General features: G+C 31.4%; 1 protein-coding gene across 1 annotated transcript; it reads left to right on the plus strand.

The window, feature by feature from the left end:
• Positions 1–16096: 16096 nt before the first annotated feature.
• Positions 16097–20926, plus strand: LOC120076656 (gamma carbonic anhydrase 1, mitochondrial). Its single transcript, XM_039030539.1, has 5 exons — positions 16097–16348; positions 16968–17111; positions 19175–19300; positions 19409–19560; positions 20185–20926. Exons 1-5 carry the CDS (start codon positions 16234–16236, stop codon positions 20467–20469), a joined length of 822 nt encoding a protein of 273 aa, XP_038886467.1. The 5' UTR covers positions 16097–16233; the 3' UTR covers positions 20470–20926.
• Positions 20927–23759: the final 2833 nt, after the last annotated feature.

A 23759-nucleotide genomic window follows, 5' to 3' on the forward strand; every position in this document is an offset into this window, starting at 1 on the left:
TGCCTTGTGGGGAATGTACGATTACGCTGCAGGATGTTATCATACAATTTGGGTTACGAGTGGACAGGCAACCATTGACAGGTTCACTACAGTATGATTGGAAGAATGTTGTGAAGAGCTCTTAGACGTTCTAACAAATGATCTGAAGAGATCAAGATTGAGTATCCCCTGGTTGGCATCCCAGTTTCCAAAATTACCTCCCGATGCCGACGACATCAGCGTACGTAGGTATGCACGAGCATACATCTTGCAACTCATCGGAGGATTTTTATTTGCTGATAAGTCAAATACTATAGTGCATCTCATGTTCCTCCCACTATTGTCTGATTTCGAGCACGCTGGTACGTATTCATGGGATGGTGCATGTCTTGCATGGTTGTATAAAGAACTTTGTCTGCATTGGAAATAGTGGGGCCACTGATACTACTACAAATGGGCTTATGATCGATTTCCAATTATAACACCACAAGTCCAGCTACAGGCCCCAGATCATTGTCCACTTAGTACCAAGTATTATTTCATTTATATACTTATTTCGTTACTATTTTATTGTAAGAATATAAATTAATTATATTTTTTATAATTTTAGATGGAGTGGTGTATTAGCTGTCTCTGAACAGTCAGCAAATATGTTGCTCGTGTACAGAAAAATATTTGACATCAGGTAGCAAATGTATATATGAATGAATATTTAAAATATTTTAGATGTATATTTATTATTATTTTTTTATCAGATTATTTGGATGCCATACACACAACAGATTTGGTCATCCTTACTTGATTATTATCGTGATGATGAAAACATCTGGTTGACCGTTAGCTCTCTTATATGCTTCCATATAGTAGAGTGACATCATCCAGATCGTGTGTTGAGACAATTCGATCTACAACAAACGATACCTTCGTTGTCCTATACACTCCCAACACTACACCAGATCAATTTGAGAGGTAAGCACGACCAAGACTAGCGTCGAATCCATGCGGAATATTTATCCTACTGACATGGACGACATGATCGTTATGCACAGGGAGAATTAACAAATGGGCCAGCTGTATCAATTTGATCACGTGGCGATTTATCATAGATTTAAAATTAGAAAATTTCCATATATATGATATGAATATTGTTTAATATTTATTTATTTATTATTGTATAGAATAATTTTATCGGTGATGTTCAACAATATTCAGTGCATAACAACTTACCAGAATTTGGTTCAATATGCCAGCAAACATTGGTCAACGTAAAAGGTATTATTCAACAAACAAGACGACTCAATGTTGCTGACACCGATCGAAGATGTATTTGTCGTAGACAACGGCGACAACAAGGTGAACCTAATTTAGAGGAACACGAAGACAACCCCATGAGGGGTAAGGGTCAGGGGGTCGTTTAAATTTCATATAAACTTTCATTTTCAAATTGTAAATTAAAGAACTAATTGTAAATATTCTTTAATATCATGACATTTTTTTTAATATGGGCGTAAGATGTTTTCATTGTAGATTAAATATATAATTAAGTTTAATAATGAAGGAATTTATGGACCAATTCCTAAAGTTTTAATATTGTTGTACATCTACAATTAAAAAAAATAGTCAACACACTTTTTTTAAAAAAAAAAGAAAAAATGAAAAAAAGATAAGCAAATCGTGGACCGAGTCCACGAGTTTGCGTCTGACTGGTCAACTAGTCAGGTGCTGACTGGATTAAACAACACTCCGAGTACACAAATTTACCACATGGCAATCGTGTACACAGTACACAATNCACTATCCCAATTTTGTCAATAGTTTTCCAAACACTAAAAGTTTTCCTCCAACCATATTTTTGTCATTATATTTTAAAAATATATTATTTTTTAAAAAAATTCCAAATATCATTAATAATAAATTTAAGTGTTCAATGAATTGTGAAACATATTTACCATATAAATTGTTAAAATTTTAGAGAAAAATACACTTTTTTGTGTGTGTGTGGAAACGATTAATTTTAGCAAAAGTTATTAAAAATGGTTGATTTGTTGTCGATATCCATTTTTGTACAGAATTATATTTTGTTAATAAGTTTTAAAATATCTTTAAATTGTTTTTTAATTAAATTTAGTAAGTAATTTAGTGAAAATTTGCCATGTTTGTTAAAATTTAGAGTCTAATTCGGCAAAATATAAATTTTAGGATTCAAATTGCTAGAATACGACTAGATTTGATTTTTTTTTAATCTATTAAGTTGAACTTTTTAGATTTAAATATGAATTTAGTCCTATACTCTTAAGTGATTTGCCTAATTTGTGTTATTATGTTTTCCAACGTCTAATTTTAGTTTGATTACTTTCGATAATCTTAAATTTTAGTCCTACGAGTACAATTTCTCTCTCTAAGGCAAAGCTTACATTGAGAGGAGCTTTCTTCACCGTCAACCCATGCAAGTGAGAAAGTTTCAATGCCATAGTGGTATGAATAGAAATCCATGTTTTAATATTTATGAAATCAAAAATTAAAACCATTCAATAAATATTTATGTCCATAAATATTAAAAAAAAAAAACCAAAATATGTCAATTCACAAAATAAAATAACAAATCATATATGTGTCAAATTGTGAATCAGAGGAGCAAGTATCAATATAACTTTTTTTTATTATTATTATTATATCAATTACTTTTTTTTCAAGTGTTCAACAACAGTTGAAAGGGGAGAGAAGTTTCCAAACTCGACTTCATTTCTTAAAAATTATAGGTTAAATAATACAAAATACGTATAGAGATTCGGTTAAGTTTTAATTATGTCCCTTCATTTAAAATGAAATCAATTGTATCATTAAACTTTAAAACTTGTTTAAAAAATTATCCTGACCTTTAAATTTGTTTTGAAAAATATATCATTTTTCCATTAAATTAAAAATATGAGTTGGCGCAATAATTGAAGTGTAAAAATGACAAAGGTATATTTACGATTTATAGAAAAAAAAAAGATTCCAGGTTTCCTTTTTTAAAATTACCAAAAATGCCCTTCGTTTGTCATTGATATATAGAAAGTGGTAGAAATCTACCACTTTATCACTTTATTATTCTTTATTTTTTATTTATTGTTGTGAAGATAGATAGTTTTTGGTATGAATATATATGGATATGAATACTTCTCTACCAATGATAGATATCTATCACTGTCTATCAGTTATACAAAATGATAAAGCTCTATTAGTGATATATAGTGATAGAGTTCTATCATTTTCTATCAGTGATAGACAGTTATAGAGCTCTATCACTCTCTATAATAGTGATATCCTGTGATTGAGTTCTATCAGTGATAGAGCTTTGCACTAGTGATTGATCTCTATTACTGTCTATCACTGATATAAAGTTATAGAGCTATATACATATTAACATATTTCTTATACAATCTTCTTTTCCTTTTATTGCAGTAAATTGATACTATGGTTAATATTCTTGTAGTCGTTTTTTATGGTGGACAGTGGACTCATTACAATTCTTATGAGAATAGTGTTACTAGAGTTTTTATTGATGATATGATTGACTCAATGATTTAGTTAGTTTGATATTGGGTGGAATTCAGTTGGATGTTTCAATAGATTTATCAGTATTGTTAGATTTTGATCAAACTAACATTCAATCTATATTCCAAATAAAGGAAGATAAGGATGTCATTTGGTACTTGTCTTTAGCTACAAATTCAGGGACTAGGCATCCTTTAGTTGCTCATGTTAGATATCATTCTATTGAAGGATCTTGCAGTGGTATTAGTGGTGGAGGCAGTGATAGATTGCTATGTTTAGGTTCTTATTCTAGTTCTTCAAATGATCAAGTTATATGAAATGTTGGTTTTAATGGTGATTTGAAGGAAAAATATATATTTGGAAGTAAAGAAATATTGTCTAAATGCTTTTATGTAATAGCAGTGAATAAGATTTTCAATTCAGAACTACACAGTCAAATTCAAAATCGTTTGAGTTGAAATGTTTGTAAGAAGGTTGTCAATGGTATGTTCGGGCATCTCGGTACAAGAAGAGTGAGTTATGGATGCTTATAAAGTATATTCCCGATCATGATTGTTCAATGAATACATTTCAAAGTTATCATAAGCAAGTTTCTTCATCTGTAATTGGGGACTGCTTGAAAGAAGATTTTAGGTTTATCTCTACTGATCACTCATTTCCTAGAGATATTGTTCATAAGGCTCGTACTAAGCTTGGTGTTAATATTAGTTATAAAAAAAGCTTGGAGGGCAAAAGAACATATATCAAGATCATTAAATGGTGATGCAGCTGAATTATATAGCTCGATTCCACAGTTTTTTGAAAGGTTGAAAGAAATGAATCCAAGTATTATTACAAATGAAGTATTATTCTTATAAAATTTATATCAATGTGTATTGTAAATAGACTGTGATAGACATCTATCACTATCTATCAATGATAGTTGTGCATCACTGTCTATCACTAGTAGACTGTAATAGACTTCTATCACTGTATATATACTAATGGCAACCAATGATTGATTTGTTACCATTGTGACTAATATAATTATTTTCATTTATTTTTTCAGGAACATACCAAGCTTTAAAGATTGATGAAAATTGACATTTTAAATTATGTTTCATGGCTATTGGTGCATCTATTGAGGGGTGGAGGTACTGCAGACCTACCATGTCTGTTGATGGCATGTTTTTTAAGTCTAAGTTTGGCGGTACTCTACTATCAGCTTCCACACTAGATGGTAATGATAATATTTTCTCCCTTGCGTTTTATATTATAGATTTTGAAAATGATGTAACATGGAAATAATTTTTTGAACATACAAACTGGTTTAGGGGATAAAGAACATTTAGTTATTGTCTCTGATCGACATTTGAACATTCCAAAGGGTGTCTTAAGTGTGTTTAATAATGTTGAGTATTGTGTGTGCATTCAACATGTTCTACGAAATTTGAAGAAGTTGTTCAAGGATCCTTTGATTGACCAGTTTTACTTTAGTTTTGCTAAATCTTATACTGATAATGACTTCGAGTTTAATATGAAATCTATGGAGTCAATTTCTCTCAATATTCGAAGATGCCTCATTAATGTAAGATTTGGGAAGTGGTCACATGTATATTTTCGAAGAATAAGGTATGAAATCATGACAAAAAACTCTTCAGAGTGTGTAAATTATGTTTTGAGAGAGAATAAAAACTTACCTGTTGCAAGTTTACTCAATGCAATCAGAAGTTTACTGCAAAAATGGTTTCATGATCGAAGGAAAGTTAGTTTGTCGATGAAAATAATTTTGACTCCTTGGGCTGAGAATCTTAACGCAACCAACATGAACAATCAAGAAGTTGCATGGTAAGTGTTCTTTATAAAATTGATAGGAGAATGATATTTAGTGTGATACAGTGATAGATTTATATCATTGTCTATCAGTGATAGATGTCTATCACTGTCTATCACCGATAAACTGTGATAGAAGTCTATCACTAACATTGATAGATTTCTACAAATTTTTATTTATTTATTTGATGTTTAGTATGTTTGTAATGTGTTGATTTCTTTTTCCCATTTTTATTTAATAGGTTCATCCTATTAGCAACGTTGAATTAATCAGAAATGGATGGTGATAAACAATTCCTAGTCAAGCTTAATTTTGGATTTTGCAGTTGTCGAGTATGGGATTTTGAAGAAATTCCCTGCATGTCATGCACTTGCTATTCTTCGATTGCTTAACATGGATACTTATTCTTATGTATCTAATTATTATTACTCAAGTGTGTTGTTATCGACATACATGGGTTGTGTTCGACCTGTTGGAGTCCATTCAAATTGGAGGGTTTTAGATGATGACATTAGAGCATTACCTCAAATTTTTAAACGTTCAGCAGGAAGACCTAAAAAACAAAGGATTATATCTGTAAGTGAAGCTAAAAGTAGTTCATTAAGATGTAGTCGTTCTCACTCACAATTTTAGGACTTGCAAATTTCGTCAAATTACTCAATGATGTAATCATTATAGTTGCATTTTTTCTCTTGTATTGCCATATGGATTGATATTAGATATTTTGAAAGTTATTTTCCCCCTTGATTGGTTCTATTATTGAGTTTGTAAGTAAATGAAATGATATCTTTATATGAATAAAATTATTAAATTTCTTTGTTTATATTCATTTTCTAGATTGAAACATGTGATATACACATTTATACAAACAGTGATATACAGTGATCATACTGATAGATTTCTATAGGTGTCTATCATTTATGCACACTGATATACCATTGTGTTGATATACACTGATATCTTTCAATCAGTATATATCACTGATAGAGAGTAATTAGAAGTAACTTCTAGCAAAGGAAAAACTATTGCATATTTTACACAATAACATGACACAAAATAACATTGCATATTTTCTTCGATTGAACTCACAATTAAAAATAACTTCCAACAAGCAGTTCTTTCCCCAAGTGAGATGGAGCTTACAATCATTTTTCTTTTTGATAGACTATCACTAATAGACATTGATAGACTTTTATCATTGTCTATCAATGATAGAATTCATGATGTACCTAGTAGAATTATATTAGACATATATTTGATAGTGGTTTATTCATCATGTACCTAATAGAATTTTATCTAACATATATACAAAAGTTTATAAAACTGATAAAATCACAGCAGATAACATCATTAGTAGCAAATAACGTCATTAATATAAACTAGAATTCTTATAGATGTAGTTCTATCATCAATGTTCATTGTCACTAGTATTGTAACATTCCCAAAATATCATTTACAAAGTAACATATTTCATTGTTAGTAGTATCGTGGTCTTTTTCAATAACATTCTAAAATCAAGTTCTAACATTAAGTCTGAGAAGGTTGAGATTCAGATCGAGAAAGTTGAGATTGAGTTTGAGCGTTTAGTTGAGAGATGTTTAAGCTGAAACTTGGAGCACTGTCCATCAATGAAGTCGTTTCGTTCTTTTTCTTGGTTCTCTGTTCATTTACTTTGTCTTTGTTGTTTGTTTCTTTTCTCTCTTGGGTCTTTCATTGACAATTTTCCTATCATCATCTAATACTTTTAGTCTAAACTTTGTACATTTCCCTTTTCCTTCACCTTCAGCAAACCTAAAATAGTAGTAACAAGAAAAAAAAAGTTAAAGGTTAGAATTTGAAACTACATATCATGATATCATCGATTATTTATATCTATGTATCAATAAATATATGAACATAATATTAACATCCAAATTGATTTATCATAAAATCTCTCATTATATACTGTTGATAGACAGCGATGGTGGTCTATCACTCTCTATCAATGATAGATGATGATAGACAACTATCACTCTATTCATCATTATATCAGCTAATATGTACAAACATCTAGTTAGATATAGCTGACGACAACAACTATTTAGATCTATATAGCAAGAAACATACTAACATAACATCAATATACAACTTCATTTATAAAATAAAAAAAAAATAAGTATCTACCATTAATAGAAAGTGATAGACCACTATCATTCTATTTACATGATTTAAAATATCCATTGATATAACAGACAACTATTTACCTTCTTTTCTCTTTGTTATTTTCTTTTATTTTCAAGTCTTTTTTTCTTTTCATTCTCACTTTCTTCTTTAGTTTCTTCCTCAACAACTTGTTCTTCAACATGCTCTTCTTATTCAACAAAATTTTTCTCTTCATCAACAGGCTGTAATAAATAAAGTAATAATATAATGTCAGATATAGATAGTATTTTATAAATATCATCAATAAATTATATTTACCTTTTTCTCATCTTTTTAGTTTTGATCTTCTCTCATTTTTTTTTTTGTTTTTATTCTCTGTCAGATACATCAGATTATTTTTCTTCTTCAAGCTCAACTTTCTGCAATAGATTTAAAATTCTAAAATACTTAAGAAGACAATTTATCGCTTTATTTTCTTTCAAAGCATCCATATATTTACCTTATCCTTCTGCTGAACATGATCAGTTTTTCCATATGTTCCGCAATTTCAAATTATTTTTGCTGCAATAATATAATGTAATGCGTCATTGTTACATCAAAATCAAGAAAGTGATACAATTTTCTATTAGTGATAGACACTAATAGAATTGATGGGCAGTGATAGATCTAATTGACTTTCTTGACAATGTAGCTTAACAGAGGAAAAAAAATAGCTCAAGAGATGAAGCAAACCTTTTCCTTTCCATCCTCTTCCTCAAACTCCATTGTTAATTATTGTGTCTTTGGGTTTCCAAATATAGAGTTTGAATATGGTCAAAAATCGTCTTGTGTTTCAATCTCTTATGTTGGTGTATAAGATTCCTAAAACAAAAAACATAAATCAAACACAAAGATAATGAAAAGAATGAGATTCCTATAATAAAAGACACAAATCAAAAATAAGAAAAGGGCGTTGATAGACAGTGATATATTTCTATCACTTTCTATCAGTACAAAAACTTGTATACAAACCTTTTCTTCATTTCAAATTCTAATCTACAAGAAAAATCAATTTTAGTTTAGTTAGTAAATGTATGTTTACATTTAAAAATAAAATAGTATATAGGAAAAGACTCACCTGAGCCACATAATTTGCAGCATAATTCACCATAATTTTATCAATTTCATCATTTCTTTCAAGAATTTGTAAGCTACAAGAAAGAGCTTTGTTTGTTTCTATGGTCTCCTCAACCTCTTTTTCTTCTTCTTCTTGCGGAAGCTTTTCAATTGGAAGTCTATCATTCAATCTTTCCATGATTGTTTTTAACATTCTGATGATCTCTTCTTGGCCTTATTTCAAACTTTTATGCTATTTTTCTACCCTATGTTGGCCATTTTTCAGTTCTTCTATTTCCTCCATTATATTTTTCCATGCTCATTTTTTCTTCCAATTAAATCTATTTCTTCATTTATTTCTTCTTCTTTTTTTTCTTTCTCATTTTTTCCTCCAATTAAATCTATTTCTTCATTTATTTCTTCTTCTTTTTTTCTTTCTCTTTTTTTTTTTTTTTTAATTTCTCTTTCTATCTTTTCCTTCTCCTTTTCTTCCAAATCCAAATATTTGATTGTGGCAAATTGTGATTCTTGTTCTGTTGGAACTAGTGGAATTAAACAAAACCTCAAGTTTAAAACATTTAAATCATTAGGTAAAAAATAAGCTTTTTATGATATATGTCTATCACTGTTTTTGCGGGTAGACAGTGATAGACTATTATTTGTTTTTTATTTGAAACCATTGCAAGTAATAAAAATGAAGCTAAGAAATTAAAGAAAATACTTACATCATTTCTTTGAAAGATATTTTCTTTAAGATTTCTCCAATGATCAGGTTGCAAGCACTACCATGATATTACTCTTGTATTTTGATCACAATTTTTTCTTCCAAATCCAATATCTATTGTGAAAAGTTTTGGTATTATTTCAAGTGCCCAATAAACTAGTGCTAGATTGAAACCTTGAAGGCATACAAAATCCTTTTCAGTAGAATAAGCCTTTTTTAAAAATTGATATATCAAGTTATATGACAATCATCCCTAATGATAGTTTTTAAATTCTTGTTCATTGTCCAATATATCAACATGTTTTCAATTAACAACATTGTGTCCTTGCCTAGGGATTAAAAATGACTCTAAGAAAAGGAGGTTGCCAACTTAACCTTTACACTATCACTTTCAGAATCATGTAAGAACTTAAAGCTTCTCTAAATGTCCTTTCTATCAATTGAATCATCATTCTTAAAGAACCCTTTTCCAAGTTCATAAATTTGTTTTTTTTTCTTCCAAATCTATTGATGGTAGTTGAGTACCATTTAAACCTGTGATTAAACAAATCTCTTTTAATCCGCTCTCCTATATGCCCATTAAAGTTAAATGCCAAGACATTTGGCTTATTTGTGATGCATTGTTTTTTTAGAAGGTAGTTTATGAATCTTGTGGGCATTTTCTCAATTTTTATATTTAGAAAGTGGCCAAAAGGACAATTTCTAAAAGTATTTAAATTCCTATCATTTAATTAGTTTCGTATAATTTGTATTGCATCTAATGAGATGCATATTATTATCTTCAAATGCTTGTTCTGGTCTTGCATTATTGTTTGATGTTCATGTTCTTGTTCCACCTATTTAAACATATAACTATCAATAATAAAAGAGTGATATATATCTATATTCTTTCATTAACTATCACTCACTATCACTCACTATTATCATTTAATGACTTCCATCACTGTCTATCATCTAAATCTGAATTCTATCACTGTCTATCATTGACAGATAGTGATGGACTTCTATCACTTTCTATTGCAAATCATAAATTTGATAGAAGTGATGGTACTTTGTTTAAACTCTGGGACTAGCGTTGTCGTAACCACCCCGGCCCGAGGAAAGATAATTTACTTTCACCGATCCAAAACTTATACTATAAATGCAGTAAAGTGGTAAGATCGTGGTCGAATCCACAGAGAGACTGTTGAATCAACTTAGGCCAATTGATGTATTTCACTTAAAAAGGTTTTGATGGTTTTTGCTTTTGATTTATAAAATAAATTAAGAATCAAACAGAGAAAAACTAGAGTTAGCACAAAAAAGGGTTGAATCAAATTGAGGAAAAATCTTGGGATTAGTTTGTGTACTTTTTATTTTCTATCCTTAGGTAATAGTTAATTTCTCCAATTATGTGAATCCCTCAATCTATTAGAAATCCTAATAGCCCAATTAGCCAATTTCGATAAAAATATAAATCAGCACTAATTTAGTTTAAAACTCTTCCTTCTCAGTGACATACAAGTTAAAACTGAAAAGCATTAAGAATGGATTCAATTGCTGAGACATACCACAAGCTGGACAACCACATCTTATAGCATGATTTATTTGGGAAGGATTATATTAGGGCATACATGAATTTGGTCAGAACAGTCTAGACCGTAAACATGTGATCCTAATACGTGCAACTTAATCAATCAATAATGTATAGGATCTAATGATTTTGCATACAAGAAATTCAATAAATTAATTTGTAACGAAAATTCACCGAACTCTATTCATAATAAACAAATCCACCCAATGGTTCATAAGAATTGAATAAATTAAAATAGTAAACCTTCAAGAATTAAGACATACAAACTATCTCAAAAAAGTTACCTAGTCTCTAAAAGGCATATTGGAATTACAATGATAAAAAGAGAAGCGAGGTTGACTATGGTGACAATTGCGCAACAATTTGGCTTCAATGGCTCCCAAAACCGGACTAAACTCTTAATTTTCACCTTATTTATAGGTTTCTTGCAGCGTTGCAACGCTTAGAAATTACATTGCTGAAGGAAATCAGACATAGGGATTTCTATGAGCAACGGAATGATCGTTCCAAATTCCGTTCGTAATTGAACACGAACAATTATAGTCAAGAAACGGAAACTAACAGGTCATGTATAGTACAAAATTACAACATGTTTTAATATAATCAAGGGATAAAGTATCATACCTTTGAAGACTCGTTCTTCAAACTCCCTCAATCATGAATGCTCGTTCAGTCTCTAGGACAGCAATACACGAACGCTCGAACATTATAACCGTAACACAGCACGATCAACAGCAACCACCACACAAACAATGCGAACACACAACGAATGGCCTCCAAGATCTCGAACTCAGTCAAGTTGAGTAAGAACACTACCATAATGGTTACCTTGGTATTTTCGATGTGAGAATCCAGAAATGTGGGCTTTGTATGGACTTGGTTAGGAAAAGAAACTGGAGGAACACCAATCGTGTAAACGATTGAGCAAGTGGGAGTGAGAAGTATCTATCGTATAGATGAATACTTAATCATGTAGAAGAAGACAACCTATCGTATAGATAATGCCCTTGTGATCGTTTAGCTACGACCAGCTGAGTGGACTATCGTATAGTGACACTCCACGATCGTTTAGTCTCTCTATGAGCTATCATTTAGTGAAACTATTTCATTTGATATCATTCCGTAAGTTCCTTTCCGAAAGTAGCAACTTTACTAAGTTTAGAAAAATATTTTTCCTTTTATCTCGTGGTTACCATAAAACCACCAATAACCTCCCACTCAATTGATTATTAGAGAAAAAAAGATAATTATCCAATAATTAATATTATTATAAATATATATGATAACCAACTTACCATATCATATTTATATCCTATAGTTTTAATATTTCATCTCATGAAACATATAAACCATAGTTCTTTTTCTATTTTATGGTACTTAATGTAAATCATATTTACATTAATCCTCCACTTGATGTTTCTCATACATCACACCACTTATATCATATATAATCGAATTTTCTCTTGTCAATTTGAACATTTCAAATCAATACCAAGAACTGATTCTCAACTTGAATCCATTAAGCTACCAATGGGACCTTATGGACCTGTAGCTTGAAGCTCCAACCATACGTGAATAACTGACTAAACTCTTTATCATGGGATCCACCATCCGTTAACTGTCGGGCACTCCACTAAAGGCCGACGTTACACTCTCCTTACTATAGATATATTTTGTGTCCATATCAACCAATCAACAGTGCGATAACCATTCACAGATCGCTCGTAAGTACAACTAGGCTAATTTACTGTTTTGCCTTTGTAGTTACATCTAACTCCTTAAGTACCACTGGTCTAATGATGACTATGTCCTCTCTTCCAAAGAGAAGTTGTGGCCACTATGACCCGGAGTCAGCTCTTAAGGGAGCAATTTATCTACTTACTCTACTTTGGGGAATGAGTGAATTCCATATTGTGTAATTAAGTTTTCGGCTCCCAAATCAGACAAATCCTTAAAAAGGTAGGCTTGTTGAGTTGGTAACCTGACCACTCTCACCCATACTAATCAAAGGACCGCCCTCAAAGGTAGGAGTTCCCAAAACACTCAGGATTAAGGTCATGTTACCTATGGTCGTTTAGGTGAGATGTAAGTCTTAGGTATCAACGACGTTATATAAAGAGACTAGTCATCTCGTGGTCCAGTCTTATACAAACTCTTTGTATAGGATACCCTGCTCGCATGCCTCCACATGAATAGTCAGAATCAACCATCTATAGTAGTTCACAACACTTGTAAACCTCTACAAAGCGGGCTGATCCGTAGTGTTACTAGGATCAGGTATCCCTCCTTAATCCTTATACTACATACCATTTTAAGTTATCATTTAAGGAATGATCCACTTGTATATCTCATATACATGCTTAAGTTTACATACACCAACCATGAAGCTTTGTTTATTAGATATGAGTAAATTCAAAATAAAATAACTCTTATTTTATTCATAACAATGTGTGCAATTTATAAACTACGAGACTCGGGGAGAATTAGGACACCAATCTCAACAATTGCAATGTTGCGGCGCACATTGGATAGCGTCAAGGAGGCATTGTAACGCTTGGTTGCACCGCACGTTGCTCAAAAGTCCGTCAATCGTCGTAGCGTTGCAACGCTTGAAAGGAGCGTTGCAACGTTGAGTGTTCTGTCTTCAGGCATTGGGGTTCAAGCGTTGGGATGCATTGGAACGCTAGCGATGATCCAACTCCAGAGCATCGTGATGTTTGGGGCAGTGTTGCAACGCTGCCCTATACCTGATGCTACTGCCTTTCAGCGTCAAATGAGTGTTGAACTTAGGCTTATGAAGAGCGTTGCAACGCTAGAACAGGGCAAAATTGTCTTTTTGCATCTAAGCTCAATTTGGTGCGTTGACTCCTGGATTTTCATTCCTTTTTGCTTGATTCTTCATTTTCGCACGTACTTGCTCCATTGGGTCAATTCTCCTACAAAATAAGACAAATAAAGCACAAAAATTACCCAAATACAGGAAAGTTAAGGCCATAAACTCAGCTTTTTTTTAGAGCTAACATACTTCTTTATATACTAAAGCATGACAGTTGTAAGTAGTCTATGAATGATAAAAACACCATCTGTAAAAGAAATATCAAAACTAACATAATGTATATATATTGGTAGTAGTATGAATGATAAACAACATAAAATACTTAATGTCATTTATAGGTACTGATACTACTTTGTTTATAGTAGCCTTCAATTTTAGTTTCACTTGGCCTTCCTTTTGATTTGTTGTTTTCTTTTGTTTATTTGATGATTCTTCTCCTTTAACTTTCTTCCTTTTGTTGTTGCTTACCACCTGTACACAAAATATAGGGTTAATAAATATTACCACTAAACAAAAAACAAGAATTAGGCTTAATAACTATAATCATTCATAAATTGATTATAAGAAAAGAAAAGAGTTATACCTTTTATGTTAAGTAATTACTGATGTAGTGGTAGAAGAAGCAGCAACGGAAGAAGGATTAAGAAGAAGAAAAAGAGGACCAAGAAAATTAGAATGGAAATGAACAGCAGATGGAAAATGACGTAAATAGAGGGAAAAAAAAGCAGTTGTGTCGATGAAGCAAAGCCGAAGGAAGAAAATGACCTAAGTAGAAAAAAATGAGGGAAGATGAAGTAACTTCAATGGAAGAAAATGATGTAAATAGAAAAAAAAGGACATGAAACAACGTGATGAAAGAAGAAGAAGAATTTTGATAGAGAATGACATAAGGGAGGTGAAGCGTTTGTTTTCTTCGATTGGAGGAGATGAAGCATTTGAGGGAGAAATCAAGTCAATTAGTTGGGTTCTATGTTTTCCCTTTTTTTTTGTCCGTTTGGGGTGAGTTTTTTGTTATTTTACATCATTTTTGGATTTGGTTGGACTGTAACTATTCTTAATGGTTTTTTTTAATACAAATTGTAATAGTTTGGCCAGTTTTTTATATTTAAAAATCCCTCATATTAATATATTTGTTATTACTAATTTCATATGAAAAATATTAAAACAATATTTACCCAATCTATTTTACATATCAGGATAAAAAAAAAAGTATGTTTTACATAATAACAAATAAGGTTCGAAATATTGATGTTATGAAATATCGATGCCTCAATTTATGAAAATATTGATGGAAATCGATGGAAATTGTTATCATTGATGGTGACTAAATTGACCATTTCTAATAATCATTTCTACTGAGTAAGTCAACCTTTAGATGTATATTGTAAAATATTTGTGCAAACATTGATGCAAGAACATAGATTTAAAAAAGAAATAAAAAAATAATTACAAAATAATATCAATAAAAAAATAATTACAAAATAATATCAAACAGTGAAATTAATTATAAAGTTAAAGAACATGAAACATTTGCAAATAAAATATTGTAAATTATTTACTATAAAATGAAGTAGATACAAAAACAAAAAATCGTAGCACTAAACTAACATAGCATTAGAAAAACCATAATATTAAACACGAGAGATATAAAAAACATGTCATTAAAATAACATAATAAAATTTTTAAAAAAAGAAAAAGAAACTCTAGAAGTTGATAGAACCGGAGAGAAACGAGAGAAGTATTAGAGAATTTACATTTATTCAAGTTTGAAGTGAAATGATACAAAAATTCAATGAAAAAAATTTGAATGAAAACATGTTGTTTCTTGAGAAAAAAAAATATTTTTGGTGAAAGAGAAAAAAATTCATTAAACTAACTTAGCTAATTACTAAAAGAAACTCAGAATTTCAATAAAATATCAAAAGAAATTTTGAAAATTCAAAATTATTTGAAAAATTGGGAGAAAATCGAAATTTCCACCTAAAAAAATTTCAAGCACCCTAACTTTAAACTATGATAATAACTAGATTGACTCGGAATGATTTTGTAAATGACGCCATTCATGTCTTTCAATTTGTACATTAACAATTATATCAAATTTCATATTATTTAACAAAAAAAGAGAAAACCTTCCAATGATATTTTAAAAAATAAATTTAGACAAAAATAAAACATTTTAAAATATTAGAGTCATAAATAAAAATTAGTCTGTTTAATTTAACAAAAAATCCTCTAATAAATAACCAATGGGCATATCTGTCAAATCACACTTAGTGAGTGAGCATTAATTTGCTTGCAGCATGTCCGAGGCAACTAAAACGCACCGTTTAAGTTGTTAGATTCCCAAATTGCCCTTCCCTTTGTGGGATATTCTACCCTATTGTGCAAGTGCAACCTCATTTCTTCCTCGTAGCTCTGCTGCCTTTCTCGTTTCCATTTCTCAAGCAGATACAAGAAGAAGCCCAAAGGCTTCCAGTGATCTTGGTATCCTCTGAACAGCTCGAGATCAGAGAGCAGAAGGAAGAAGAAGACGATGGGAACTCTAGGGAAAGCTATTTACACCGTTGGATTTTGGATCCGTGAGACCGGTCAGGCAATCGATCGCCTTGGCTGCCGCCTCCAAGGCAGATATTTCTTCCAAGAACAGCGTAAGCATTTCTTTTTCTTCTCTTATGGGTATAGCACCTTCTTCTAGTTTCGGATCTTTCCGCCTTTAATTTTGACTGCCATCTGGGTATGTTTTAGGAGTTCTGTTATTCTGACCGGATCAGCTTGTGGGAATGCTAATTGATGTTGTCTGAATTTGATCGATGAGATACAGCTTATGAGCGTTCAGTGTGCGTTGGTTTTTAATTTTAATGAAATTGAATAGGTATGCCAGGGAGAACATTGATTCTTATTTTGTGAAGTGGATGAGGTTTCGAGTATTAGGTTTAGGGATATGTACACGAATTCTTTGGGGATTTATATTAGAATTATTCATTTGATTTTCGAAGAGGAGGTGTCTAATGCGGTCAAACGATGCTTACTGGGATATTGTGGAATTCTTAATTACAAATGCAAATGTACTTTGGGAGTGATAGTCTTAGTGAAATGACTCACTTGGGCATTTCAAGGTGAGCTTGTTGATGGCACTATCACTGAAACACATTTCTTGTTAGATTTGCTTAATTTTCTGTTGTTGTATTTCAATTTGGTTATAAGTTCCCCTTTCTTGTTCAATTGTCTTGATACCTGATGGTCTAATATGTCTGTGGTTTTCTGCAGTGTCTAGGCATCGTACTCTGATGAACGTATTTGATAAGGCTCCTGTTGTTGACAAGGACGTATTTGTTGCTCCAAGTGCATCCATTATTGGGGACGTTCAAGTTGGAAGAGGATCTTCTATTTGGTATGGATGCGTTTTGAGAGGTAAATCCTGTGTGAAAGATTCTTTTATTTTTACAATATTTCTAGTCTTTTTTAGCACATTTAACAGGTACATGCTTTGAAAGTTTTGGACTCTAAAAGTTTTGTCCATCTTAAACCTCTTCACACTTTTTCCTTAACGGGAAGGTTTTTGTAATAACTAATGTAATGAAGTTTGTGTTTATTTGATGTGTTTGGTATTTTTAAGATTTTTTTATAGGAATAAATTTTATTATTATTTATTATTTTTATTTTATTAATATTTTTTTAAGTGCTGTTTGGTCTATTTATCAATTAATTGCAATGTTATCTCTTATCCAAAAAATTAATTGCAATGTTATCCAGAGTTTCTCTCCGTAACTATAGACATTTCAACTATCATTAGCTCACTCCCATTGTGCACTCTAAGTGCTTTAGATATAGTAGCTTTGTCTTTTCCTGTCAAAAAATATCTACAGGCACAAGTTTAAACGTATTCTTACTTTCCAGTGCTTCTTTTGGCTAGCTCCTGCACTCCATTTTCACCTTAACCTTTACACTTGATGTTAGGTCAACTTAGGATACGTCTGGAAGTAAAGCTTATAATTTTTATTATTATGATATATATATTTTTACATGTATAACTTCCTTGGTAGGATAATTTTTAAAAGTTAGTTTTTTATTTTAAAAAAACAAAAACCAAAATAGTATTTTGTAATTTGTGTGTGTGTATTTGTATTCTTCATTAAATTTACCATTCATATATAGTCATTATCATTGTCAAGTATAACTTGACTTAAATGTATTTTATGATATCTTTTTAGAATAATATGACAAGTAAATAATCAAAGCACAAGAAAGATATTTTATCAAATGTATTTTCTTCTATAAATTTAAAAGGATAGAAAATAACTTTGAATAGGTTAATGTTCAAAGCCATTTTTACCATCGCGAGACGTCAAGGTGAGTAAAAATATGAAGGGACTAAGAAATCATACAAGTTTCAATCTCTAATTGCTTGCATAATTGTCCTATGAGATTAGAAGAAGTGACTACAAGTTGACTCCAACGCTCAGGGATAGTAAAAAAAATTGTACTAGATCATTTGAGAAACAGTTAAAAGAAAGTCACTAAATCTTCCTAATCTGTTTGCCAATGACTTTGCTTAATATTTCAACTTTTAAATAAAATTTTTAAATCCTTGCTAAATTTTCAATCTTAAGAGAAGCTTAAGTTTATTAGAGAGGACTGAGTGTAGAAGAGAGTATAATTCCCTCTGAATGGTAAACATTCTTCCAATTGCCTATTTTTCTCAATAACATTTACAAAAGGCCTTTATTTTATTCCTCTATTCACGATGAGGTTTTAAACATGGTGGGTAGCTGATTAGAGATTTCATCTGGGGTTGAAACAATGGAGGAAGTGAAGCACTTTGTTAATTGGAAACCTACTTGTTTGTTGTTGAAACATAGGGGGCAGATAATCTTGAAAAGACTCTGCTCTTCCCGTATGATTGGTAAATGGTTGTGGAGATTTTGTAAAGAGAAGGAAGCATTTTGGTACAAGAAAGTAGATTTGGTTTGCCCAAATTAGATGGAAGACATTGGATAACAAAAACAGCAGGACTAGAAGCATGTTATTGAGTTCATTTAAGCGCATGAAAATTTGTTAGGACTAGAAGATTTTGTTAGGACTAGATCCAGTTTTAGATAAGAGTTATCCATTTTTAAAGAACAGAAAATCATTTTAAGCACATCTTCATTGGACCTCACAGTCTCATGTATATCTTGTTTGTTAATCTCATTAAAATATATGCTCAAATATGTGTTAGATAAAGAGTTGTCCAGTTTTTAAGAACGGAAAATCAATTAAACGTAATCTTCAAACAACTTCAGAGTCTCTTGCACATATTATTTGTTTTTATTTCTCATTAAAACATATGGAATCAACAATTCAGGTAACGTCATGAAACTTAAATTAAAATAAACATTTATTCATATCATGTTAGGCTTGTTAGCCCATGGAATTACTTTCATATTGAACACTTCGTAAGCTTTGTTCCCTAACTAAATAATCTATTTGACTAGGTGATGTGAACAGCATCAGTGTGGGATCTGGAACCAACATACAGGACAACTCCCTTGTGCATGTGGCAAAATCTAATTTAAGTGGAAAGGTTTTACCAACCATCATTGGTGACAATGTCACCATAGGTGTGTGTACTTTGGCTATGTTAATGTTTCACTATATACTGTGCGGAGGTTGCACTTGTTAATGTTCTTTAATCTTTCTTACTTAAAAGCAAGTTTAAAACCTGACAGGTCACAGTGCTGTATTACATGGCTGCACTGTTGAGGATGAGGCTTTTGTTGGCATGGGTGCAACATTGCTTGATGGCGTTGTTGTTGAGAAGAATGCCATGGTAGCTGCTGGAGCTCTTGTGAGGCAGAATACTAAGATCCCCTCTGGAGAGGTGATTACCAAGATTATTTTTATTTTTATTTTTTAAAAAAAGAGAAAAAGAAGGGAAAATTGAGATATACACCCTAAAGGCCAAGGGACGAGAGAGAGGTCTTCTTGAAAAAAGTTACAAAAAAGAACCTTAAACAAGATTGATCAAGAAACTATTAAAATTACAAAGAACTCGAAGGGCAATGAATACTAGTTGAAGTTTTAGGCTATAAGCCCAACTTATAGATTTTCGTTTGTCATCAAACAGTCTAGCATTCGTTTCTATCCAAATGGACCACAAAAGAAGCTCTAATTGTACAATACCAAAATACTTAGTTTTGTTGTCTAGCCACCAATCGATGAGATTTTTCAGGGCAAACACTTGTTTTTATCTTCTCTATGGGGAAAGTCCAACTCATACTCGATTAAAAAGATTTGATTTTAAATCTCAATCTTTTACTCTTTGATCATTTTCCTTTAGTATTGGGACATAATTTGGTTCCCCTGAATATTAATTCTCAATGATCTCTTGATTGGAACAATCTGTTCTGATCTTCTATTGGAGCATGGACTAGTGCTTCTAGTTAGCTTTATGTGGTCATGTGTCATATGTAGTGAGCCTTACCCCACAATGTATTTTTTGCAGGTCTGGGGAGGCAATCCAGCGAAATTCCTCCGAAAGCTCACTGACGAAGAGATAGCTTTCATATCTCAGTCTGCCACCAATTATTTGAACCTTGCACAGGTTCACGCAGCTGAAAATGCAAAGTCCTTTGACGAAATTGAGTTTGAGAAGGTGCTCCGCAAGAAGTTTGCTCGCAGGGACGAGGATTATGACTCAATGCTCGGTGTTGTTCGTGAAACACCTCCTGAACTCGTCCTTCCCAATAACATCTTACCCGATAAAGAGCCCAAGCCTTTGCAGAAATAAAACAACCGTTTGTTCATTCTTGAGTTGTTTAGCTGAGGAGTATTTTGGCATCACATGCAAAAATACATAAAAAAAAGAGTTTGTGTACTTTCACAATAATATCAATCATCTTCTACTGAAGAATTATGGCTTCCGTTTTGGCTGTTGGGACTATTCTTATGGCAGCATTTTGGAAATGGTTTTACTGCTCAGGATGAAACTGAATTCATAAAGTAGATTTTGCAAGTTTGTTCGTCTGTATTGAAGATCCAATTTTCTTTTTTTTTCCCAATCATTTTGCTGATGTGTTAATTTTGAAGCATTTGATGTTAGAAAGACTCTGAAAGTGTAACTCCTACGGTAGTGTGGAGAAGCTGCTGAGGATTATTCCCCACTCAGTATGTTTTAAGTCCATTGGATTCTTTGGACATTTACATTATAATTGGGTCTCGAGTATTTGATAAAGGTCTGGAAATCATTGATCGATGGTCGAATGAACTAATGATTTAAAATAGCTAATGTATAATTTAAGACAATAATTTAATGTTTCAATAATTTGTTTGAAACGTGAGATGGGTATTTGTTGCTATTACTCATTGATTTACGCAATCACGATAAATAAGTATTTTATTTATATACTAATTTTATTAAATTAATTTAAGCTATAGGTTCACGCACATTCTATACTATTTTCATAAGTTTATTTGGTTTCTTATAAAGAGTTCCAAACATTCAAACCAAGTTTGAGGCTAAAGAAATGGTTGAGATTTTAGTTTTTATGTTTTTGTGTTTATTGCCGTTCCTAAAAGAGATTGACATTTCACTTAGATGACTGTAGGTGACTTGACCTGAATTCGGATTGAGTTGTGAATGCTTGCCTTGGTTAGATATAGGGGTAAAATGGTAATTTTGATCTATTGTATCTATGAGTGAAGTTCGACACAGTGTTGATTGGTTATATCTAATGGATACAGAAATACATCTATAGTGCGAAGAGTGCAGTTGTCGATCTTTAGTGGAGTGATCGACATTTAATGAAGGTTGATTAATTTAATTAATTAAGCAAGGGCTGATTCCGAGTGAATATTCTCCGATCATTCCTTCCCTACTGTTAGGGTAAGTAGATAAATTGCTCTCTTAAGCCCGAAATTTCCAAAATGGTAGGCATATTGAGTTGGAGAATGACCGCCTTCATAGGCAGGAGTTCCAAACTCTACAAGGATTTAGGTCATGTCATCTATGGTTATCTTGGTGAAATATAAGTCTTTACTATTAACGGTGTTATATAATGACACTATTCGTTTCGTGGTTCAGTTTTATACAAAACTTTTTTATATAGAACACCCCCATTCACATGTCTCTACATGAATGGTCAGGATTAGATCATTTGTAGTACTTTACAACAATTATAAAATCTACAAAGCGAGTCGTATTTGTAGTGTCACCAGGATAAGGTATCAAACCTTATCCATCTACTCCATACCATTTAGGTTATCAATTAAACATGATGGACCTGTATGTCTCCACATATATGTTTAAGCTACAGAAGGTAACATTGGACATTTGTTTATTGGTTTTGTGGGTTAATGCTACTAAATGTCAAATAAAATACCTTAGACATTATTAAATAAATAAACTATTTGTACAATACAATAACAAACTACATGACCCACGAGATCTTGGGCATCAACCTCAACAGGTATTCCTTTGTGTTTGTTGCGTTTTTATGATTGTGAAACTAGGAGAAAAAGAGACAGTTTAAGTTCATGCAGTAGATCAGAAGAGAAAGCGAGAAGACTAATTTCTTCAAGGGTGAGTTCCCTGTTTCCTCTCTCTAATCATTGTGAACTGTAGGGATTTGTATCCTAAATCTCTTCTGCATTATTGTAGTTTGTAAACTTTGTATAAATCAATTATTATTATTAAAATAGTTGTTATTTTATGAGCATACACTCAATCCAGTAAACAAAGATCCTAGGTTATTTTATGTAACTTAATCATTGATGTAGAGACATATAGGTAGATTATGTTTAAATGAATAACCTAAATGGTTTGTAGTAGATGGATAAGACTAAGTATCTTATCCTTGTGACACTATGGATACGACCCGCTTTGCAGATGTTACAAGTGTTGTAAAGTGCTACAAATAATCTAATCTTGATCATTCATATGGAATGTGAGCAGGGGTATCCTATACAAAGAGTTTGTATAAGACTCGACCATGAAATGACCAATTTTATTATATAACGCTGCTAATAGTAGAAACTTACATTTCATCAGGATGACCATAGGTGGCATGACTTGAATCATGATGGAGTTGACATTCTACTTACAGAAGCTATTAGGATCCTAAGCACTATAACTACTTCAATTTTAGTGAATTAGCATGCATGTTCAAGGTTTTTTTTTCCTTCAGAATTTAAGGTTTCAAGAGTGTACCTTTGAAGATTCCTAAAAAATGTTTCAAATCTCCTTGAATTTCTCCTTCAATCTTTATAGTAGACCATGACAAGAGTCTTCTCTACTAATCTCAGGTCTTAGATTGGGTGGTGGAACCTAAATTGAGAGACATTTGGTGTGGTTTTGAGAGTTGGAGTGAAGAAATTTTTTTCTTCAGAATTTTCACTTTTGAAAATCAGATTGCATGACTAAATTTCCTTCAAATTAACTTGTATTTAAGTATTTTGAACATGCAAAATGATTTAATTGTGGTATTGACACTCAATATTCCACTCAATTAGTGGATTAAGTGTTTGCATTAGTGGAAAAATCCAACTTTTCCCACTAAATTCATTTATATTAATTTTAAATGCAATTTCAAATTATTTTCATAAAATAAAATAAAATAAAATATATTTATAATAATTAATTTAATTTAATCAAATTAATTATATATTTGAATTTCATAAATTCAAAATTTAAAATAAATATATAAATAATTAATTAAACAATTTAATTAATTAATTAATTTAATATTGAATATTAAATTATTAAAACACCTAATTCTAACATGAATCTCTATTCATGTTATTAATATTTAAATCAAATTTAAATATTTTAATCTCTCCGAATCCATTTAATTTGTTAATTAAACATTTATTATATCAAATATAAATCCACACCCTAACTCAAAATTGAACAGTTCAAACCCTCTTAACACGTTATTCTAAGGTTTGATCCTTTTACAAGCTAATAGAGGGGCGTAATGGACCTACAGATCACGAGCGACAAACAATTTGAGATTAATTGGCTAAACTTTTTAGACCGAATTAATCAATATTCGTTAACTACCAAGACACTTCACTATAGCT

Source organism: Benincasa hispida, chromosome 4, assembly GCF_009727055.1.
Source record: "Benincasa hispida cultivar B227 chromosome 4, ASM972705v1, whole genome shotgun sequence".
In the NCBI taxonomy this organism is placed as follows: Eukaryota; Viridiplantae; Streptophyta; class Magnoliopsida; order Cucurbitales; family Cucurbitaceae; genus Benincasa; species Benincasa hispida.